At 44.5% G+C, this 15,173-nt stretch overlaps 2 protein-coding genes across 9 annotated transcripts in view; one reads left to right on the top strand and one right to left on the bottom strand.

The window, feature by feature from the left end:
• On the bottom strand, positions 1-9,881 carry KIF20A (kinesin family member 20A). Of its 3 annotated transcripts, none has more exons than XM_002922725.4 (19): positions 9,693-9,871; positions 9,046-9,231; positions 7,625-7,714; positions 7,397-7,516; positions 6,608-6,746; positions 6,073-6,260; positions 5,860-5,986; positions 5,483-5,677; positions 5,263-5,374; positions 5,088-5,156; positions 4,724-4,867; positions 4,411-4,576; positions 4,132-4,296; positions 3,863-4,002; positions 2,872-2,974; positions 2,161-2,359; positions 1,828-1,919; positions 1,454-1,591; positions 1-556 (listed from the first exon to the last, which is right to left on the bottom strand). In XM_002922725.4, the coding sequence occupies exons 2-19, from the start codon at positions 9,208-9,210 to the stop codon at positions 239-241; spliced, it is 2,670 nt and encodes an 889-aa protein (XP_002922771.1). In that variant the 5' UTR covers positions 9,211-9,231; positions 9,693-9,871; the 3' UTR covers positions 1-238. The 3 variants fall into 3 exon arrangements, with proteins under 3 accessions (XP_002922771.1, XP_034511963.1, XP_034511964.1); XM_034656072.1 differs by having other exon boundaries at positions 9,616-9,772; XM_034656073.1 differs by lacking the exon at positions 9,046-9,231 and having other exon boundaries at positions 9,693-9,881.
• A 59-nt stretch (positions 9,882-9,940) lies between these two features.
• Positions 9,941-15,173, top strand: part of BRD8 (bromodomain containing 8) — a 33,140-nt gene continuing 27,907 nt past the window's right edge. For 2 of the 6 annotated variants that reach the window (XM_011229279.3, XM_011229277.3), the window contains exons 1-2: positions 9,948-10,282; positions 11,222-11,318. In XM_011229279.3, coding sequence (XP_011227581.1) covers positions 10,264-10,282; positions 11,222-11,318 — 116 coding nt within the window. In that variant the 5' untranslated portion in view covers positions 9,948-10,263. Of the gene's footprint in view, positions 10,287-11,221; positions 11,319-15,173 lie in introns of all 6 variants that reach the window. The other 4 variants (XM_034656067.1, XM_034656068.1, XM_034656070.1 and 1 more) reach the window with 4 other exon arrangements.

The following is a 15,173-nucleotide window of genomic DNA, read 5'->3' as shown; positions in this document are numbered from 1 at the left end:
AAACACAAAAGATGTGAACAATATGTTTATTTAATATAACTTTTTGTGTGCATAGAAACCATATAAGTAAAAAAGCATGAGATTACATAGTTATATTACAAAAGGGAGGAAAATAACTAGTGTCTATATATTGCATTCTGGATACAGTTCCAGGTATTGGTAAAGCTTTTTAAAAGAGACTATGTCTCAAGCAGTGACCTGCCTCAGGGCAATGACTGCTCTCTCCTTCCCCATAGCCTTAGTATTTTTTGCCAAAAGGCCCAGATTTGAGTAAAGGGGAGCGCCGTGAGCGCAGGATCCGGGCATAAGGGCTGCAGTCTGTTGAGCTTTGGCAGGTGGGTGTTCTAGGAAGTAAATTTCGAAGGAACGGTTTCTTCCCTGGGGGCTGTTGGTTTGGTTGCTGGTTTTCCTGGTTGGCACCAAGGCGCTTTTTGGTAGAAGCCTGGCCTTGGAGTTTTAGTACGGTGTGATACTGCTCTGCGATACATGCTGCCTTCTTCCGAAGGTCCAGTTTTACTAGCATCATGTTATTCTGCAGCTCAGCCAGGGTCTGATCCTAAGGAAGGTGAATAAAGTTAAAACAGTTTGGTCTGGTGTATTAGAGAAACTAAAGGGCAAGGTAATACATGCCATCTCCTACTTAGTTACTAACAACTGTTTTTACAAAGATTAATTCTTTAAAGTCAGAGCTTATTGAATAGGGGGTATTTTCTTTAAGCCCCAAACAAATAGCACTGAATAGAAGGACAATTTCTAATATATGGCATGAGCTTGAATAAGTTTACTTAAACCTCCAAGAGCCCTAGTGCCTATGTATTAAGAGCTGTGTTTAGGGGCACCTGGCTGGCTCAGTCAGTAAAGCATGCGACTCTTGGTCTCGGATCATGAGTTTGAGTCCCACGCTGAGTGCAGAGATTACCCAAAAGAAATTAACTTAAAAAAAAAAAAAAGCTGTGTTTAGTCTAAGTTTTTTTTTTTTTTTTTTCACTCAAATCAGGGTGCATTTACTGATGACAGTTGTCATAGCTAACTTGTTAGTGTTTTGTCTTAGTGGTAATATAAGTTTCTTAAACTCTATGCGTTTTGGCTTTTTTTGTTTTTTAAATATGGAGTTTTATTTTTTTAAGTAGCCTCCACGCCCAATGTGGGGCTCAAACTCATGACCCTGAGATAAGAATCACAGGCTTTACTGACTGAGCCAGCCAGGCACCCCTTCAAATCTATACATTTTGGATGAAATATGATAATATCTACTTCCATAGGGTTGTTATAACAGGAATTGCTTATAAATTACTTAGCATAGTACCCTGTACTTAGTAAATAATTTTATTTTGCAAAGAAGATAAACTATCCTCCCTCAGGACTAGCCCAAAAATCTCTGCCTTTCTCTTCTGCTTCTCATTCTTCTTTCTGGAGTGGGCTGATGAGAGAGAAGGAGATATATAGCCCTAACCTGTTTGATTAAGATGTCATCACAAGTGGTCAAGGCTTGGCGAAGTTTTCCTGCCCCAGTGCTGTGGCAACAGGCTCTTTCTGCTGATTGGAGAGACTCACCCAGTTTCTGAAGCTCTGTCCGTAGCAGCCTTATATTCTGAAAAGTAGGAACCACATTGTGGCCAAGATCGACCAGGAGAAAGAACTGAAGGAATTGGATAGCCGTTTGAAGAAAAGTAAAATTAGAAAGGCTAGTCAGCTAAATGAAGTTGACACTCTGCAGGACTGTGCACAAAAAACAAAAACAAAAACCCTGGTCCTCATAAACCACAGGTACAGGGTTGGAAGTTGCCTTAGGTAAGAGCCTTGGTAACAGAGAAAGGTGTAAATTACCTTTTGGCCCTCCTCTAATTTTTTGTCCACATCAGTGGTAAAGGGCTTGGCTGAAGGTGGTGGTTCTAACATTTTCTGATACTTCCGTAGTTCTGAGGGAAGGAAACAAGAAACTTCAGTATGTAGGCTTTCTAGCCTTGGACTTACCTCTTACCTAAATTAATAGTAGCTTGCAGCAAATATAAAAAGTGAGGCCATGTGCATCCTAGAGTGAAAGGTCAGGGGACGTAGCTCAGAGTTGAGGAAATTATGGAGTTGGTAGTCTGGAGGCCCAAATTTGAAGAACAGTTCTCTGAACCACTCCAATGCTTTGTGCCCTCTCTCCTTCCTTACCTTCAGTGGTGGAGTTTAGCTCTGCTCTGCACTGTTCCAGTTTAGCTTTAACCTCATGGAGCTGCTGATTGGAGGCAGAAGCTGCCAACCTTTGTGACCGCCGAAGGGACAGTTCAGACCCTGATTGTTGAGGGGCTACTGGCTGCTGTCTGGCTTCGTGCAAAAGAGCTTCTAGTTCTTCAATTTTTTCATCCCGTTCCTAAGAGGGAAGCAGAGAGCACAGGTCCATCCAGAGTCAGACAAATCCTGCAGGAACGGATGACTGAATAGTGAAAACCTTCCCTGACAGTTATGCCTCAAAAGCCTGTTAGCAGGGTGCCTGTGTGGCTTAGTCGGTTAAGCATCTGACTTCAGCTCAGGTCATAATCTCTGGGTCCTGGAATCGAGCCCCATGTCAGGCTCTGCCCTCAGCAGGGAGGCTGCTTCTCCCTCTGCCTCTCCCCCTTGTTCATGCTTGCCCTTTCTCTCTCTCTCTTTCAAATAAATAAATAAATAAATAAATAAAATCTTAAAAATAAGCCTGTTAGCACTTAAGCCATTTCCAGGTCACCCAACTCTTAATTCAAAGAATGACACCTATACAGTACTAAAAAGACTAGAAAAAACTGAGTTACATATTCTTGCCCTACCAGAGTTTATAAAATCTGTTTCCATCAGACAAGCTAGTGATGGGAATCAGTGGCTAGTTGGGGCTGCTTCAGGGCAACTCACCTGAAGCTCTTCTTGATAAAAACTTGTAAGTGACTCCTTGAGGATCTTTAGTTTCTCTTCGTACATTTCCTCTAATAGTTCCTTCTGGGTGTCCAAATGTTCACTGTCAGAGGAGAAAAATGGATAAAGAAGATGGGGTTTATATATGCATACACACACACACACACACACACACACACACACACACACACACAATGGAATGTTACTCAGCCATAAAGAATGAAATCTTGCTCTTTGCAATGACATGGATGGACTGAGAAAGTATGTTAAGTGAAATCAGATAGAGGAAGACAAAATACCATATGATCTCACTTTTATGTGGAATCTAAAAAACGAACCAAAAAACAGACTTTTTTTTAAAAAACAGACTTAAATACAGAGAACAAACTGGTGGTTGCCAGAGGGCAGGGAGTGGGAGGAATGGGTGAAATAGCTAAAAGGAATTAAAAGGCTGAAACTTCCACTTATAAATAAGTCACAGAGATGAAAAGTAGAATATTACGAATATAGTCAGTAACATTGTAATAATGTATGGTTGACAGATGGTGACTGCACTTACTGTGGTGAACATTGAGTAATGTATAGAATTGTCATATTTCTAGGTTGTACATGTGGAACTAATATTGTATGTCAATTATACTTCAATAATAAGTTTTTTTTAAAGACAGACTGAGTGGTGGGGAGGGGCAACAGGAGAGGGAGACAGAGAGTCTAAAGCGGGGTGCACGCCCAGTGCAGAGCTCGATGTGGGAGCTTCATCTCACAATCCTGAGATTGTGACCTGAGCCAAAATCAAGAGTCAGACGCTTAACCACCTGAGTCACTCACATGCCCCCATAATAAATTTTTTTTTAAAAAGAGAAGAGGTAAGGGAGTGAAGATTCTGAGGAATTTGGAGGAGAGGGCTTGAGGCACAACTCTATCCTAGTCCCTATTCCCCACCCTCTGTCTGGTCTAGTTGACAGACCCAGAGTGGTCACTCAGCTGATACCTGCACCACTGTTCCCGTTGTTGCATCTGTTCCACCATCTCATTGCAAATCTCGTCACGGAGCTGCATCTCCAGCTGCAGCTTTTCCTGCCGTTCTTTACAAAGCAATGCTTTCATGGCTTCCACCACCTGCAGGAGCTCCTGGAGGGACACACGATTCAGAAGTGATCATATGTCCATGCCCTACAAAGGTAAAGGCCCACCTGGAAGACAGCGTGGAAAATATATAGCCATCAAGTTGCTACCCCCAGAGCTTTCTTGCATTCTCACCTCCTTGCCATACATGGAGATGTCAGCTTCATTTTCAATGTCATCATCAAGGTCTGGATCTCTCTTAGCTCCCATCTCTAAGCTGGGAGATGCCCGTAGACTGTGTTCCTTAATGAATGACTGTAGCAATGGGAATCCCAGGTGCACAGGTGGAGCATGAACAAGCTAGGTGGGGAGGAGGTGGGAAATCAATTGAATTCATAACTAGTCCCTAGTAGATTCCTTAAATAAAGGTACCAGCCCAAAGTGAGCACAACCATTACACCTACAGCTTCTTACCTGGCTGGCAATGGCTGAGAACTTGGCCACATGAAGGGTCTCATCATAGGTAGATGCACAGGGATTCACATTGACAATCATGCAGGAGCGGCCTCGACCTGTGAAGAAGCCTTGGAATACTCGAGTCAACTTGCTGTCACGGAAGGGAACCAGGTTCTGTTTTGACCTAGAAGCAGATCAGAGAACAGAGCTGTAAGCAGAATTCCAGCCCTTGGAGTATCCCAGCACCATCCCCAGTGAGAATCAGGAAGTCTCTTAGCAAACTGCAGTGCTCCAGACCATCCCAGCCCACGGCTTACAGTCAGAAGCTCACCGATTCTGCTGGTTTTGGCGCAGGGCAGCAATACAACGGCCCAAGGTGTGCAGAGAAGTGTTAATGTTTCCTGCTTCCTTCAGCCGCTCGCCACTTTTCTGATCTTTGCAGCGCTCTGAGCCAGCCAGATCACAGAGGGACAACCTTGAATGATGGACAGGATCTGACATAAGGACCCCACATGTTATGAGCTTTCCAGCCCTTCATATAGCTCTGGGGAGGGGAGGACCCACCAAGGATCTCTGTACCCAAGGAAGCAGAGCAAGACTCTAATAGAAGTAATTCCCCTGAGGACCTCCCTTAACCCCTGCCTCCAGTACCATTTATGACCAAGAAGCCCACATTTCTAAATGGAAAAACTTACTCGCTGATTTTGGGGATGATATCCCCTTCCCCCTGAAGGTGCAGGATTCGTATTGAGAAGATGCTGTGACTGGAAATGAAGAAAAAAGAAAAGTCACTGTGTATCTTCCATGACCAGGTGGAGGACTCTTGTTTCCTAGAACACAGTAAAAAGTTGACTCCCATAGCCCACTCACCTGCGGCTAGAGTTCTGGTTCAGGTGGGTGCTGGCAAAGCTCTGGTTTTTACGACCCACTTTGAGCAGTTTCCAGGCCTCCTCAGCATCCTGAACGTGAATCCAATTGAGATCTGAGGCAAAGAAGAGAAAGGCATATAGAAGATGGGAGCACCTAACTTGTCCAGGTTTCTCCCAAGTCCCATTTCAGGGTTATTGGCAGGCTCCCTACCTTCCCATACCTTTTACATAGGGATTGCCATTCTGATCTTCACAGAGCCGCAGAGTCTGCCTCTTGCGCTGCTGACTAGGTGGTTCCAACAGGTCATAAAGCAGTTCATTGTAGATCTCAAAGAAGGAGATCCAGATGGAGAAGCGAATGTTTGCAGGGACACTCACAGGGGCAGTGTCTGGCTGTGCCCATCGGTGACTCGTTTCTGGGGAAGAAGCCCATGTACAGGGCATCAGCTCTAGAGTAGTCCATCTCCCCTTTGGCCTGTGGGGGCCTTAGAAGGAGCAGCTTAGGCTGAAACCTCTGGTCTATACCCCTGGCAGCCGTTGGGAGCAAGGGAGTGGGTTTCTACTGTTACTTGGTACAAAGCCCAGTAATGGTACGTACCATCCAGCTGGCTACTGCTGGTCATATGACTGGAGGAGAGCCCAGCGATGCCACTGTCAAAGCTGGTGCTGGTACCCATCCGACCTTCAATGTAGACACTCCTCTTCAAGGAGGTGGACAGCTCCTCCTGGAGGGGCCCAGGGAGAAAGTAAGTACAAAACTTTCCACAGATTTGTCCTCTTAGCCCCACCTTTGTGAACACCAGCACTTCACCTCTTGGAGGCCTCCATTTAGCAGGGCCAGTTTCTTCATTTCCTCCTGTCGGATCTGCTTGCTGTCTAGCCAGATTACCTCATTGAAGAGTACAGGCTTCAGATCAGGTGTTGGATGAAACTGGCCTTGGAGGCTATTGAAGATCAGAGCCAAGGACCGGGGTAGGATCCCTCCATCCTTGATGGTACCTGGAAGCATGTGAAAGATGGACAGCTGAGTGCTCTTCCCAAATTGAAAGCATCAAAAGGCAAAGAAAACATCATCACAGGGGCACCTGGATGGCTCAGTTGGTTAAGCCTCTGCCTTTAGCTTAGGTCATGATCCCAGGGTCCTGGGATGGAGTCCTGTGTTGGGCTCCTGATCAGTGGGGAGTCTGCTTCTCCCTCTCCCCTCTCCCCCTGCTCTTGCTGTCACTCTCTCTCCCTATCTTTCTCTCTCAAATGAATAAATAAAAAAAACTTAAACAAAACAAAAAGCATCATTATCCATCATTACAGGCCAATCAGCAATTCTGTGAGGCCTACTACTCACTCACCTTGAATTGTGTGGGTTTTCCCTGAGTTGGTGACTCCGTATGTGTAAATGAGCCAGTTCTGCCCTTTGAGTACATCCTTTACCATCTCCTTCACGGTCAGGTTGAAGAAGGATGCCTGTCCCACTTCCGGCCCAAAGATCTAGAGACAGACCCAATTTCTCAGAGGCCCATCCCTCATCTCCCACTTGCCTCCTGTACAGACCCAGCAGATGTGTCCCTTTCTGGGTGATTGGCTCTGAAGCCTACTCAAGCAACCTCTTCCTGCAGTGCTGCCAGCTGCTCTCCAAACACTGAAGACTAAACCACTCTCTGCCAGTGCATCTTTCATCCAAATCAACAAATACTTCCAGGTACCATCAAGGATGGAGGGATTCTACCCCGGTCCTTGGCTCTGATCTTCAATAGCCTCCAAGGCCATTGTGTGTGTAGCAGCAGACTACACACACAATGGGACAACACAGTAATCACAAGTGTGGGCTTTGGAGATGGATAGTTCTAGATGCAAGGCCTAACTCTACCACCGACTAGCTACATGGATTCAGCAACATAACCTTCACTGAGTCATAGTATCCTTATCAGGAAGACAGGAACAAGAATGATAATAATGCTAGAGATGTTGGGAATTAATGCATATAAAGTACTTGATGCACTGACTTGCACATGAGTCCCCCAAATTATGGACATGCATATATAAGGAACTCACAGTCAAGTAAAAAGCTTCCCCTCTAAATAGAGAATAAAGTTACCCCTAATATGTTGGTCCTTGTTCATAAACCAGTACCTCCATACCTGGGAAAAGGTGAATCTATGGGTAGCTTGTCCAATTCCCCGCTCATTGCTCTTCTGGGCAAAGGAGTCCTTGGGTGCCTGTAGAACAAGGGTCTCCACATTCTCAATACGGACACAATCCTGAGAAGGGGTAAAAAAAAAAAAAAAAAATCACAGAAGGAAACAATCCTGGGAACCTTTCCTGTATTGCATCATTCCATCTTAAATCCTCCCTCCTCAGACACTCACCTGATCTTCCTGTCGTTCCAACTCTGAAGGTAACAAGGGCCTAACTCTCAGGTATACTTTCACCTTCTCTGTACTATCCTCAGATGGAACCTGTGGCAGAATTCCAGGCCGGAATCAGCAGTTACTTCCAAGCAGATGAGCAAACATAGCATATTTCCAGAGATTCCTGCTAACATTATCCCCATTTCACCTCAAATGTCTGTATAGCTAGCTGCTCTATAGTTCCACAATCACTCCAACCCACAGGGGTTTTTCATTGCTTTATCACCCTTCACTGTCTTCAGTATCCTGGAAACATGGACTGCCACACTGACTTTCTGAATCAGAACTGGTTAAGCGGTATGCAAATCAGCATGTGGTATTACAGCAAAACATAAGCACCTTGGAGGCAGACAAACCTAAATTTGAGGGGCACCTGGGTGGTCCAGTCGTTTAGCGTCTGCCTTCGGCTCAGGGCCTGATCCCGGCGTTATGGGATCGAGCCCCACATCAGGCTCCTCCGCTATGAGCCTGCTTCTTCCTCTCCCACTCCCCCTGCTTGTGTTCCCTCTCTTGCTGGCTGTCTCTATCTCTGTCAAATAAATAAAATCTTAAGAAAAAGAAAAAAAAATCTAAATTTGAGTTCCAATTCCATCATTTAGAAGTATGACATCTTGAACAAGTTTAGATTCTCTGCCTCTGTTTCCATATCTGTAGAATTGGGTTAATAATAGAACCCACTTCATTCATTCAACAGATGTTTAGAGATCTGCCTACTATGGCCTGGGAAATCTAAGGCTCTGGTCGTCCACAGTCAGGGACATTATCAAGGCTCCTGTTCTCATGAAATTTTCTCTATAAAAGAGGAGACTTCCTAGCAGAGTCGTTCTCAACCAATGCCATTTCCCCGCCAAGGGACATTTCGCTATGTCAGGGGAAGTTTCTTGGTTGTCACAGTGGGAAGGAGCTAGTGACATCTAGTGGGTAGAGGCCAGGTATGCTGCTAAACAACTTAAAGTACAAGACAGTCTAAAACAAAGAATTATCTGGCCCCAAATGTTCATAATGCTGCAGCTGAGAAGCCCCAGCTTAGCATAAAGTCTCCATAAATGGAAGCTACAGTTGATATTGAAAACATACTTAATGGCAGTATGGTCTTGTGCAAATTATTTACACAACTAGGCCTCTTCTTCCATGGGGAAGAAGATAGAACTATTAGCCTTCCCTTATAGGACTAAGAGTATGCACGTGAGAGTGGTTCATTAATGGAATGCAAATAATAGTTCTTATGGACACACAAATTTACATTTTTTTAACCTGTCTTGCTCTTAATTTTGAACTGATCTCTCAGACCCTTGTCTTTGACATCATACTAATTCTGTATGGAATGGTAGGCTGAGGATATCACTTTCTGCTGCCAAGCCACTGTCCAACTCTTTTACCTGCTGCTTATCCTCCAGGGAGGTGGAGATGACCGAGCAGTCTGATATCAGGTCCTTGCGTACCACAGACCCTAAATCTGCAGCTGTGGACTCAAACATGGGGGAGACTACAACCTCCTCATCTGACAGCAAGCCGGCTGGCGGAGAAAGGATCCCTTGCGACATGACAGCAGGGGCAGCTTAGGTCTACAAAGAGACAAGAGTGGGTAGGGAGGAGAACCTTAAGGGACAGAAGGGGCTGCAAATTCTAGGTAAGAAATAATTTCCTTGCCCCAGGACACCTTCCTCTCGCTGCCTGAATTCCTACTCCCTTATCTTTTCAAACGCCAGTAGAGGGATAGGGGATAAGAGGAGTTAATCACGTAATCCAGTCTTAGGCATTTCCGACCGCCAAAAGGAATGAACAGATACCTCGCTCTAAAAGCAGTGGGCCACACTCTCATTAGGGTGCCTCGCCCACCGGTATCGAGGAGGTGGTATAGTTGCCTTGGGGTCCTTCTCCAACCTCACTCAGTCCCCAAGGGAGGACAGAGGTATTAAAAAAGAAAAAAAAAAAAAGGATGGCGGTACCTTCGCTTTCTAAAAGCCTATCCCGCGAGGGCAAGAACTGGTACCGCAGCTGGGCTCCGGCAGAGCCGCAAACTCACCGAAGACGCGACACTCACTCCTCCTCTGGTACCGGCTCACACACCCTGCTGCCGAACCTGGTCTTAGGCCGTCTGAGAGCACAGCTCCACCCACGAGGCGCACCTTTGTTACAGATACAATGTTTTAAATTACGCGCTGCGTTCGTTCGGCCAATCAGAGAGCGAAGCCTGCAGCTGCCAATCAGCGCAAGGAAAGGGGGCGGATGATACCGGTAGACGGTTTGCTCTGGCTTGACCTCTGCTCTCTCATGTGGGTCCGGGTTACCAACTGACGGAGTTTGGAGTAAGGCCGCGTACAATTCTTCGCGCTTAACAGTTTTCCTTGGACCCTACGAACTTCTTTTCTAAGAAACCTAAAGGAAATTCTGAGGCTTCAGAGCCATCTTCTTTAGCATATTCCTTCCCAGGAGCACTCAAGAAGCCTGGTTTAGGGTTTGCTCATCCCGGTGGTTGGGACTACGTTTCCCAGGAGGCATCGCGAACAAATGCTCGGACTCTATTTCCCAGAGTTCCCGAGCATCGGCAGTACCAGACTGTCTTCCCTGAGGGCGTTGGAGACTTCAGGGCCAAGATGGCGACAGGAACGGGTAGTAAGTATGTTTGCTGTTATTGCGTGGAAGGCCTTTTAGACCAGAGGCTAGGTACCAGCTTTCTGTCACTTGCTTGGGGATTAGGACCAATGATTGCCTAAGATCCCAGGGTCTTGAGAAACCTGCGCTCGACCGTATCGTGAAGACTAACGATTAGAGGCCCAGAAGAAGTGTAGGGTGTTGTGTCTCAGGGAGGCTGCGGAGATTTGAGAGATACAGCTCAGCGAATCCTTGTGTGTTTGGGAACTCTGCGGAGTGCGAGATAAAGGGGCTCAGGAAACTTGGGTGTGCAGACGAGGAGATGCTGTAAGCCATAGGAGTAACGTCTCAAAGAGCCGTTCGTTTTCTGGCCAGCGTTTGTGAGGCCCGTGGTCTAACTCCCAGAGAAATGGGGTGCTTTAACTCTTAGCTTTTTCGGACGCTAGGGAAATTGCGTTTTGTGCATCTCAGCCATTTTCCTGTTTCGTACATTGAAAAGATCCTTTAGGTCCGACAGCTGCATAGGGGTGGAAGTACTGAGAGAAGTAAACAAGTTTATGCTAAGAAGGAGGCAGGGCCGTAGGCGCGGGGTGGGGGAGGGGAGCGGCTGCTCGGAATCCTGGGAAATAAGCCCTCGCGTTCTAATCGGAATCAAGTAGTCTTAAAACTGGGCCTATCGGGAGAACTGCCTTATCTTACTCTGACGTTCTCCCCTGCCTTTTTAAAATAAGACAAAGTAGCCATGTCATTTGAAGAAGTAAGTTTTGTCAGATATTGAGAGCAATTTGCGGGGAATGAATAGTGATGGTATTTTAGTAGAGAGGTGAAAATCGAGATTCCGTTATAGTAACTCACTTTGTTCCTACAAGGTGGGATGTTTTGCATTAGGCTTTTAGCCCTCCCTTTGGGCCTTGGAACTAGTGTCTTAGTGGTTGTTCTCTAAGACTTTTCTCCTTTTAGAACACAAGCTGCTGAGTACTGGCCCTACAGAGCCATGGTCCATCCGAGAGAAGCTCTGTTTAGCCTCATCAGTTATGAGGAGTGGAGATCAAAATTGGTAAGGTATCTAAGATAGCTGCATTGTTGGGTCTTAGAAACTGTTGGGTATTTTTTTTATTACACTGGTGGATTCCTGTAGTTTCATACTAGCACTTAAGCAGTATTTGTTTTTTAACAGCGTTATTGAGGTTTGGATTCCAATGACATAAAATTAAGGTAGTATATACACATAATTTAGTATATTCAGAGTTGTGTGATCATTATCACAGTCTAATTTTAGAACATTTTCGTTACTCCTAAAAGAAATCTCTTACCCCTTCCTTAACTGCCACTTTACAATCTCTCCACCTCGCTAATACCCACCCCCACCCTCACCCTCAGGCAGGTAGATACTCAGTCTACTTTCTTTTCTGTTGATTGCCTATTCTGGACATTTCATATAAATGGAATCCTATAATTTGAGGAACAGCTGAACTATTTTTTTTTAATTTTTTAAGATTTATTTATTTATTTTAGAGAGAGTGAGAGAGCATGCAAACAGGGGAACGGAGACAATCCTTAAGCAGACTTCCTCCTGAGCTGGAGCCTTACTCTGGGGTTGATTCCAGGACCCTGAGATCACCACCTGAGCCATAATCCAGAGTCAGAGGCTCAATGGACTGAGCCACCCAGGCGCCTCCAACTGAACTATTTTTTTTAAATGGCCTCATATTTTTTATAACCCCACAGGCAATGAGTGAAGGCCCCAATTTCTTTGTATGCCTGACAGCACTTACTGTGTGTCCTGCTAGTGGTTATGAGATGGTATCTCATTGTGGTTTTGATTTTCATATTCCTGATTACTAATGTTGAGCATCTTTTCATGTGCTTATTGGTCATTTGTATCTCTTTAGAAAAATGTCTGCTCCGATCCTTTGGATTCTTTTTTTTTTTTTTTTTAAGATTTTATTTATTTATTGAGAGAGAGCATGAGTAGGGGAGAGGGGGAAAGGGAGAGGCAGGGGGAGAAGCCGAGTCCCTGCTGAGCAACAATTCCCAGGACCCCAGGTTCGGCACCCGAGTAGAAGGTAAACGCTTAACTGACTGAGCCACACAGGTGCCCCTATCCTCTGGATTCTTTATATTTTTACTGTTACTGAGTTTTAAGCATTCTTTGTGTATTCTGGACACAAATTGCTTGACAGATAATTTGCAAATATTTCTATTTTGTATGTTGTCTTTTTTACTTTCTTGACATTTACAACACAAAAGTTTTCAATTTTGATATGTCTAGTTTATTTTTTTTCTTCTGTTGCTTATGCTTTTGGTGTCATAGCTAAGAAACCATTTACTTCTGCGTTTTGTTTTTAAAGCTTTATAGTTTTAGCTTTACATACACATTTAGGTCTGATCCTTTTTAGTTAATTTTTTTTTTTAAAGATTTTTATTTATTTATTTGACAGAGATAGAGACAGCCAGCGAGAGAGGGAACACAAGCAGGGGGAGTGGGAGAGGAAGCAGCAGGCTCACAGCAGAGGAGCCTGATGTGGGGCTCGATCCCATAACGCTGGGATCACGCCCTGAGCCGAAGGCAGACGCTCAACCGCTATGCCACCCAGGCGCCCCAATTTTTTTTTTTTTTTAAGTAGGTTTGACTCCCAACTGGGGGCTAGAACTCACAACCCTGATATCTAGGGTTGCATGCTGTGCTGACTGAGCCAGCCAGGCACCCCATTTTGAGTTAATTTGTGTGTATGTTGTAAGGCAGAGGTCTCTTTTGCACATAGATATGTCCCAGTATCCGGTATTTGTTAACATTATTCTTCCTCTATTGATATTGTTTTGGCACTCAGTATTTCTTTCTATGAACTGTAAAGTAGAACTATGGTTTCCAGTCTTTTTTTTACTTCTAGTGCATACCCTTTTATTTATTTTTAAAAAATTTTATTTTTTTCTCCCTTTGTTTTTAAAATTTTTTATTTAAATTCAATTAATTAACATACAATGTGTTCTTGGTTTCAGAGGCAGAGGTCATTGATTCATCAGTGGTCTATAATACCCAGTGCTCATTACATCACAAGCCCTCCTTAATGTCCATCACCCAGTTCCCCATCCCCCCACCCCCATCCCCTCCAGTAATCTCAGTTTGTTTCCTGTGATTAAGAGTCTCTTATGGTTTGTCTCCCTCTCTGATTTCATCTTGTTTTTATTTTTTCCTCTCTTCCCCTATGATCCTTTGTTGTTGTTGTTGTTGTTTTTTAAAGATTTTATTTATTTATTTGACAGAGATAGAGACAGCCAGTGAGAGAGGGTACACAAGCAGGGGGAGTGGGAGAGGAAGAAGCAGGCTCATAGCAGAGGAGCCTGATGTGGGGCTCGATCCCATAACGCCGAGATCACGCCCTGAGCCAAAGGCAGACGCTTAACCGCTGTGCCACCCAGGCGCCCCGATCCTTTGTTTTGTTTCTTAAATTCCACATATGAGTGAGATCATATAATTGTCTTTCTCTGTTTGACAAGATTTATTTTAGGGAGGAAAAAAAGAAAGCGCCCACTGGGAAGGGGAGGGGCAGGGAGAGCCTTAACCCTACTACTGTGTGCTGAGTGGAGCCCCATGTGGGGCTTCATCTCATCAGGCCCGAGATCACAACTGGAGCTGAAAAACCAAGAGTCAGTCACTTAGCTGACTGCACCACGCAGGTGCCCCTCTTTTATTTTTAACATTTGTCTATTTTTCCTCAGGATCTGAGGATGCCTTTTTTTTTTTTTTAAGTAATATCTACACCCAGGGTGGGGCTTGAACTCCTGACTCTGAGATCAAGAGTTCCATACTCTATTAAGCCAGCCAGGCACCCCTAAGGCATCTTTTAATTGTCCTAAGCCTTATAATTACTTAATATTCAAATTTGTGTCTATGTGGTACATCTCTACTACTTTAATCGTTCAAATGAGTTTACCAAGACACCATTGTTGGTCACACATTTCTGCAGCCTTACATATTTTTCAGATAACTTTTTCTTTAAGATTTTATTTATTCATTTGAGAGAGAGAGAGAGCGAACAAGCAGGGTCCCTGGAGAGGCAGGCTCCCTGCTCAGCAGTGGGCCTTCATCCCAGGACCTCAAGATCATGACCCTAGGGAAGGCAGCTGCTTAACCAACTGAGCCACCCAGGCACCCCCTCAAATAACTTTTTAAAGGTGAAATCTGGATATCCTAGGTAATAGCTGTTCTTGAACCAAATTAAATGGTAAACCCCAGGACAAAATGAATCACACTAATTTGATAAATATCAGATTAAAAATAGTATAAGAACACTTAAGTAAAAATGGAGTTTTATTTATTTTTTAAAAAATATTTAGAGAGGGAGTGAGTGGGGGGAAGGGCAGAAGGAGAGGGAGAGGGACATGCAGACTCTGCACAGAGCATGGAGCCCCACACAGTGCTGAGTCTCACAACCCTGAGATCATGACCTGAGTGGAAATCAAGAGTTGGACACTTAACTGACTGAGCCACCCAGGTGCCCCAAAACTTTGAAATTTTAGGGGCGCCTGGGTGGCTCAGTCATTAAGCGTCTGCCTTTGGCCCAGGGCCTGATCCCATTGTCCTGGGAACTAGCCCCGCATGGGGCTCCCTTCTGTGCTGGGAGCCTGCTGCTTCTTCTCCCACTCCCCCTGCTTGTGTTTCCTTTCTTGCTGGCTGTGTCTCTCTCTGTCAAATAAATAAATAAAATCTTTAAAAAAAAAAAACAAAAAACAACTTTGAAATTTTAAATTTCTTTCTTTTCTGAGGAGGTACTAAGTCATAAGTTTCAAAATTCAAAATGGTACAGTATCTTCCATCACTATACCTCATCTCCCAGTGTTAGTGTTTTCTTAGAGTTTCATTACTTGTTTCATTACTTGTGTTTCTCTAGCATTAGTTTTATATACGTGA

The sequence above is a fragment of the Ailuropoda melanoleuca genome, chromosome 3 (assembly GCF_002007445.2).
Source record: "Ailuropoda melanoleuca isolate Jingjing chromosome 3, ASM200744v2, whole genome shotgun sequence".
In the NCBI taxonomy this organism is placed as follows: domain Eukaryota; kingdom Metazoa; phylum Chordata; class Mammalia; order Carnivora; family Ursidae; genus Ailuropoda; species Ailuropoda melanoleuca.
Note: the sequence above shows the minus strand (reverse complement) of the source record. Positions and strands in the feature narration are given on the sequence as shown.

Coding starts and splice junctions, on each gene's coding strand:
- KIF20A (XM_002922725.4), bottom strand. CDS start 9,210: ATGTCGCAAGGGATCCTTTCTCCGCCAGCCGGCTTGCTGTCAGATGAG. Junction 5,987..6,072: donor TAAATGGAGGCCTCCAAGAG/GTGAAGTGCTGG, acceptor GGGCCCCTCCAG/GAGGAGCTGTCCACCTCCTT. Junction 4,297..4,410: donor TCTCAGCCATTGCCAGCCAG/GTAAGAAGCTGT, acceptor CTCCCCACCTAG/CTTGTTCATGCTCCACCTGT.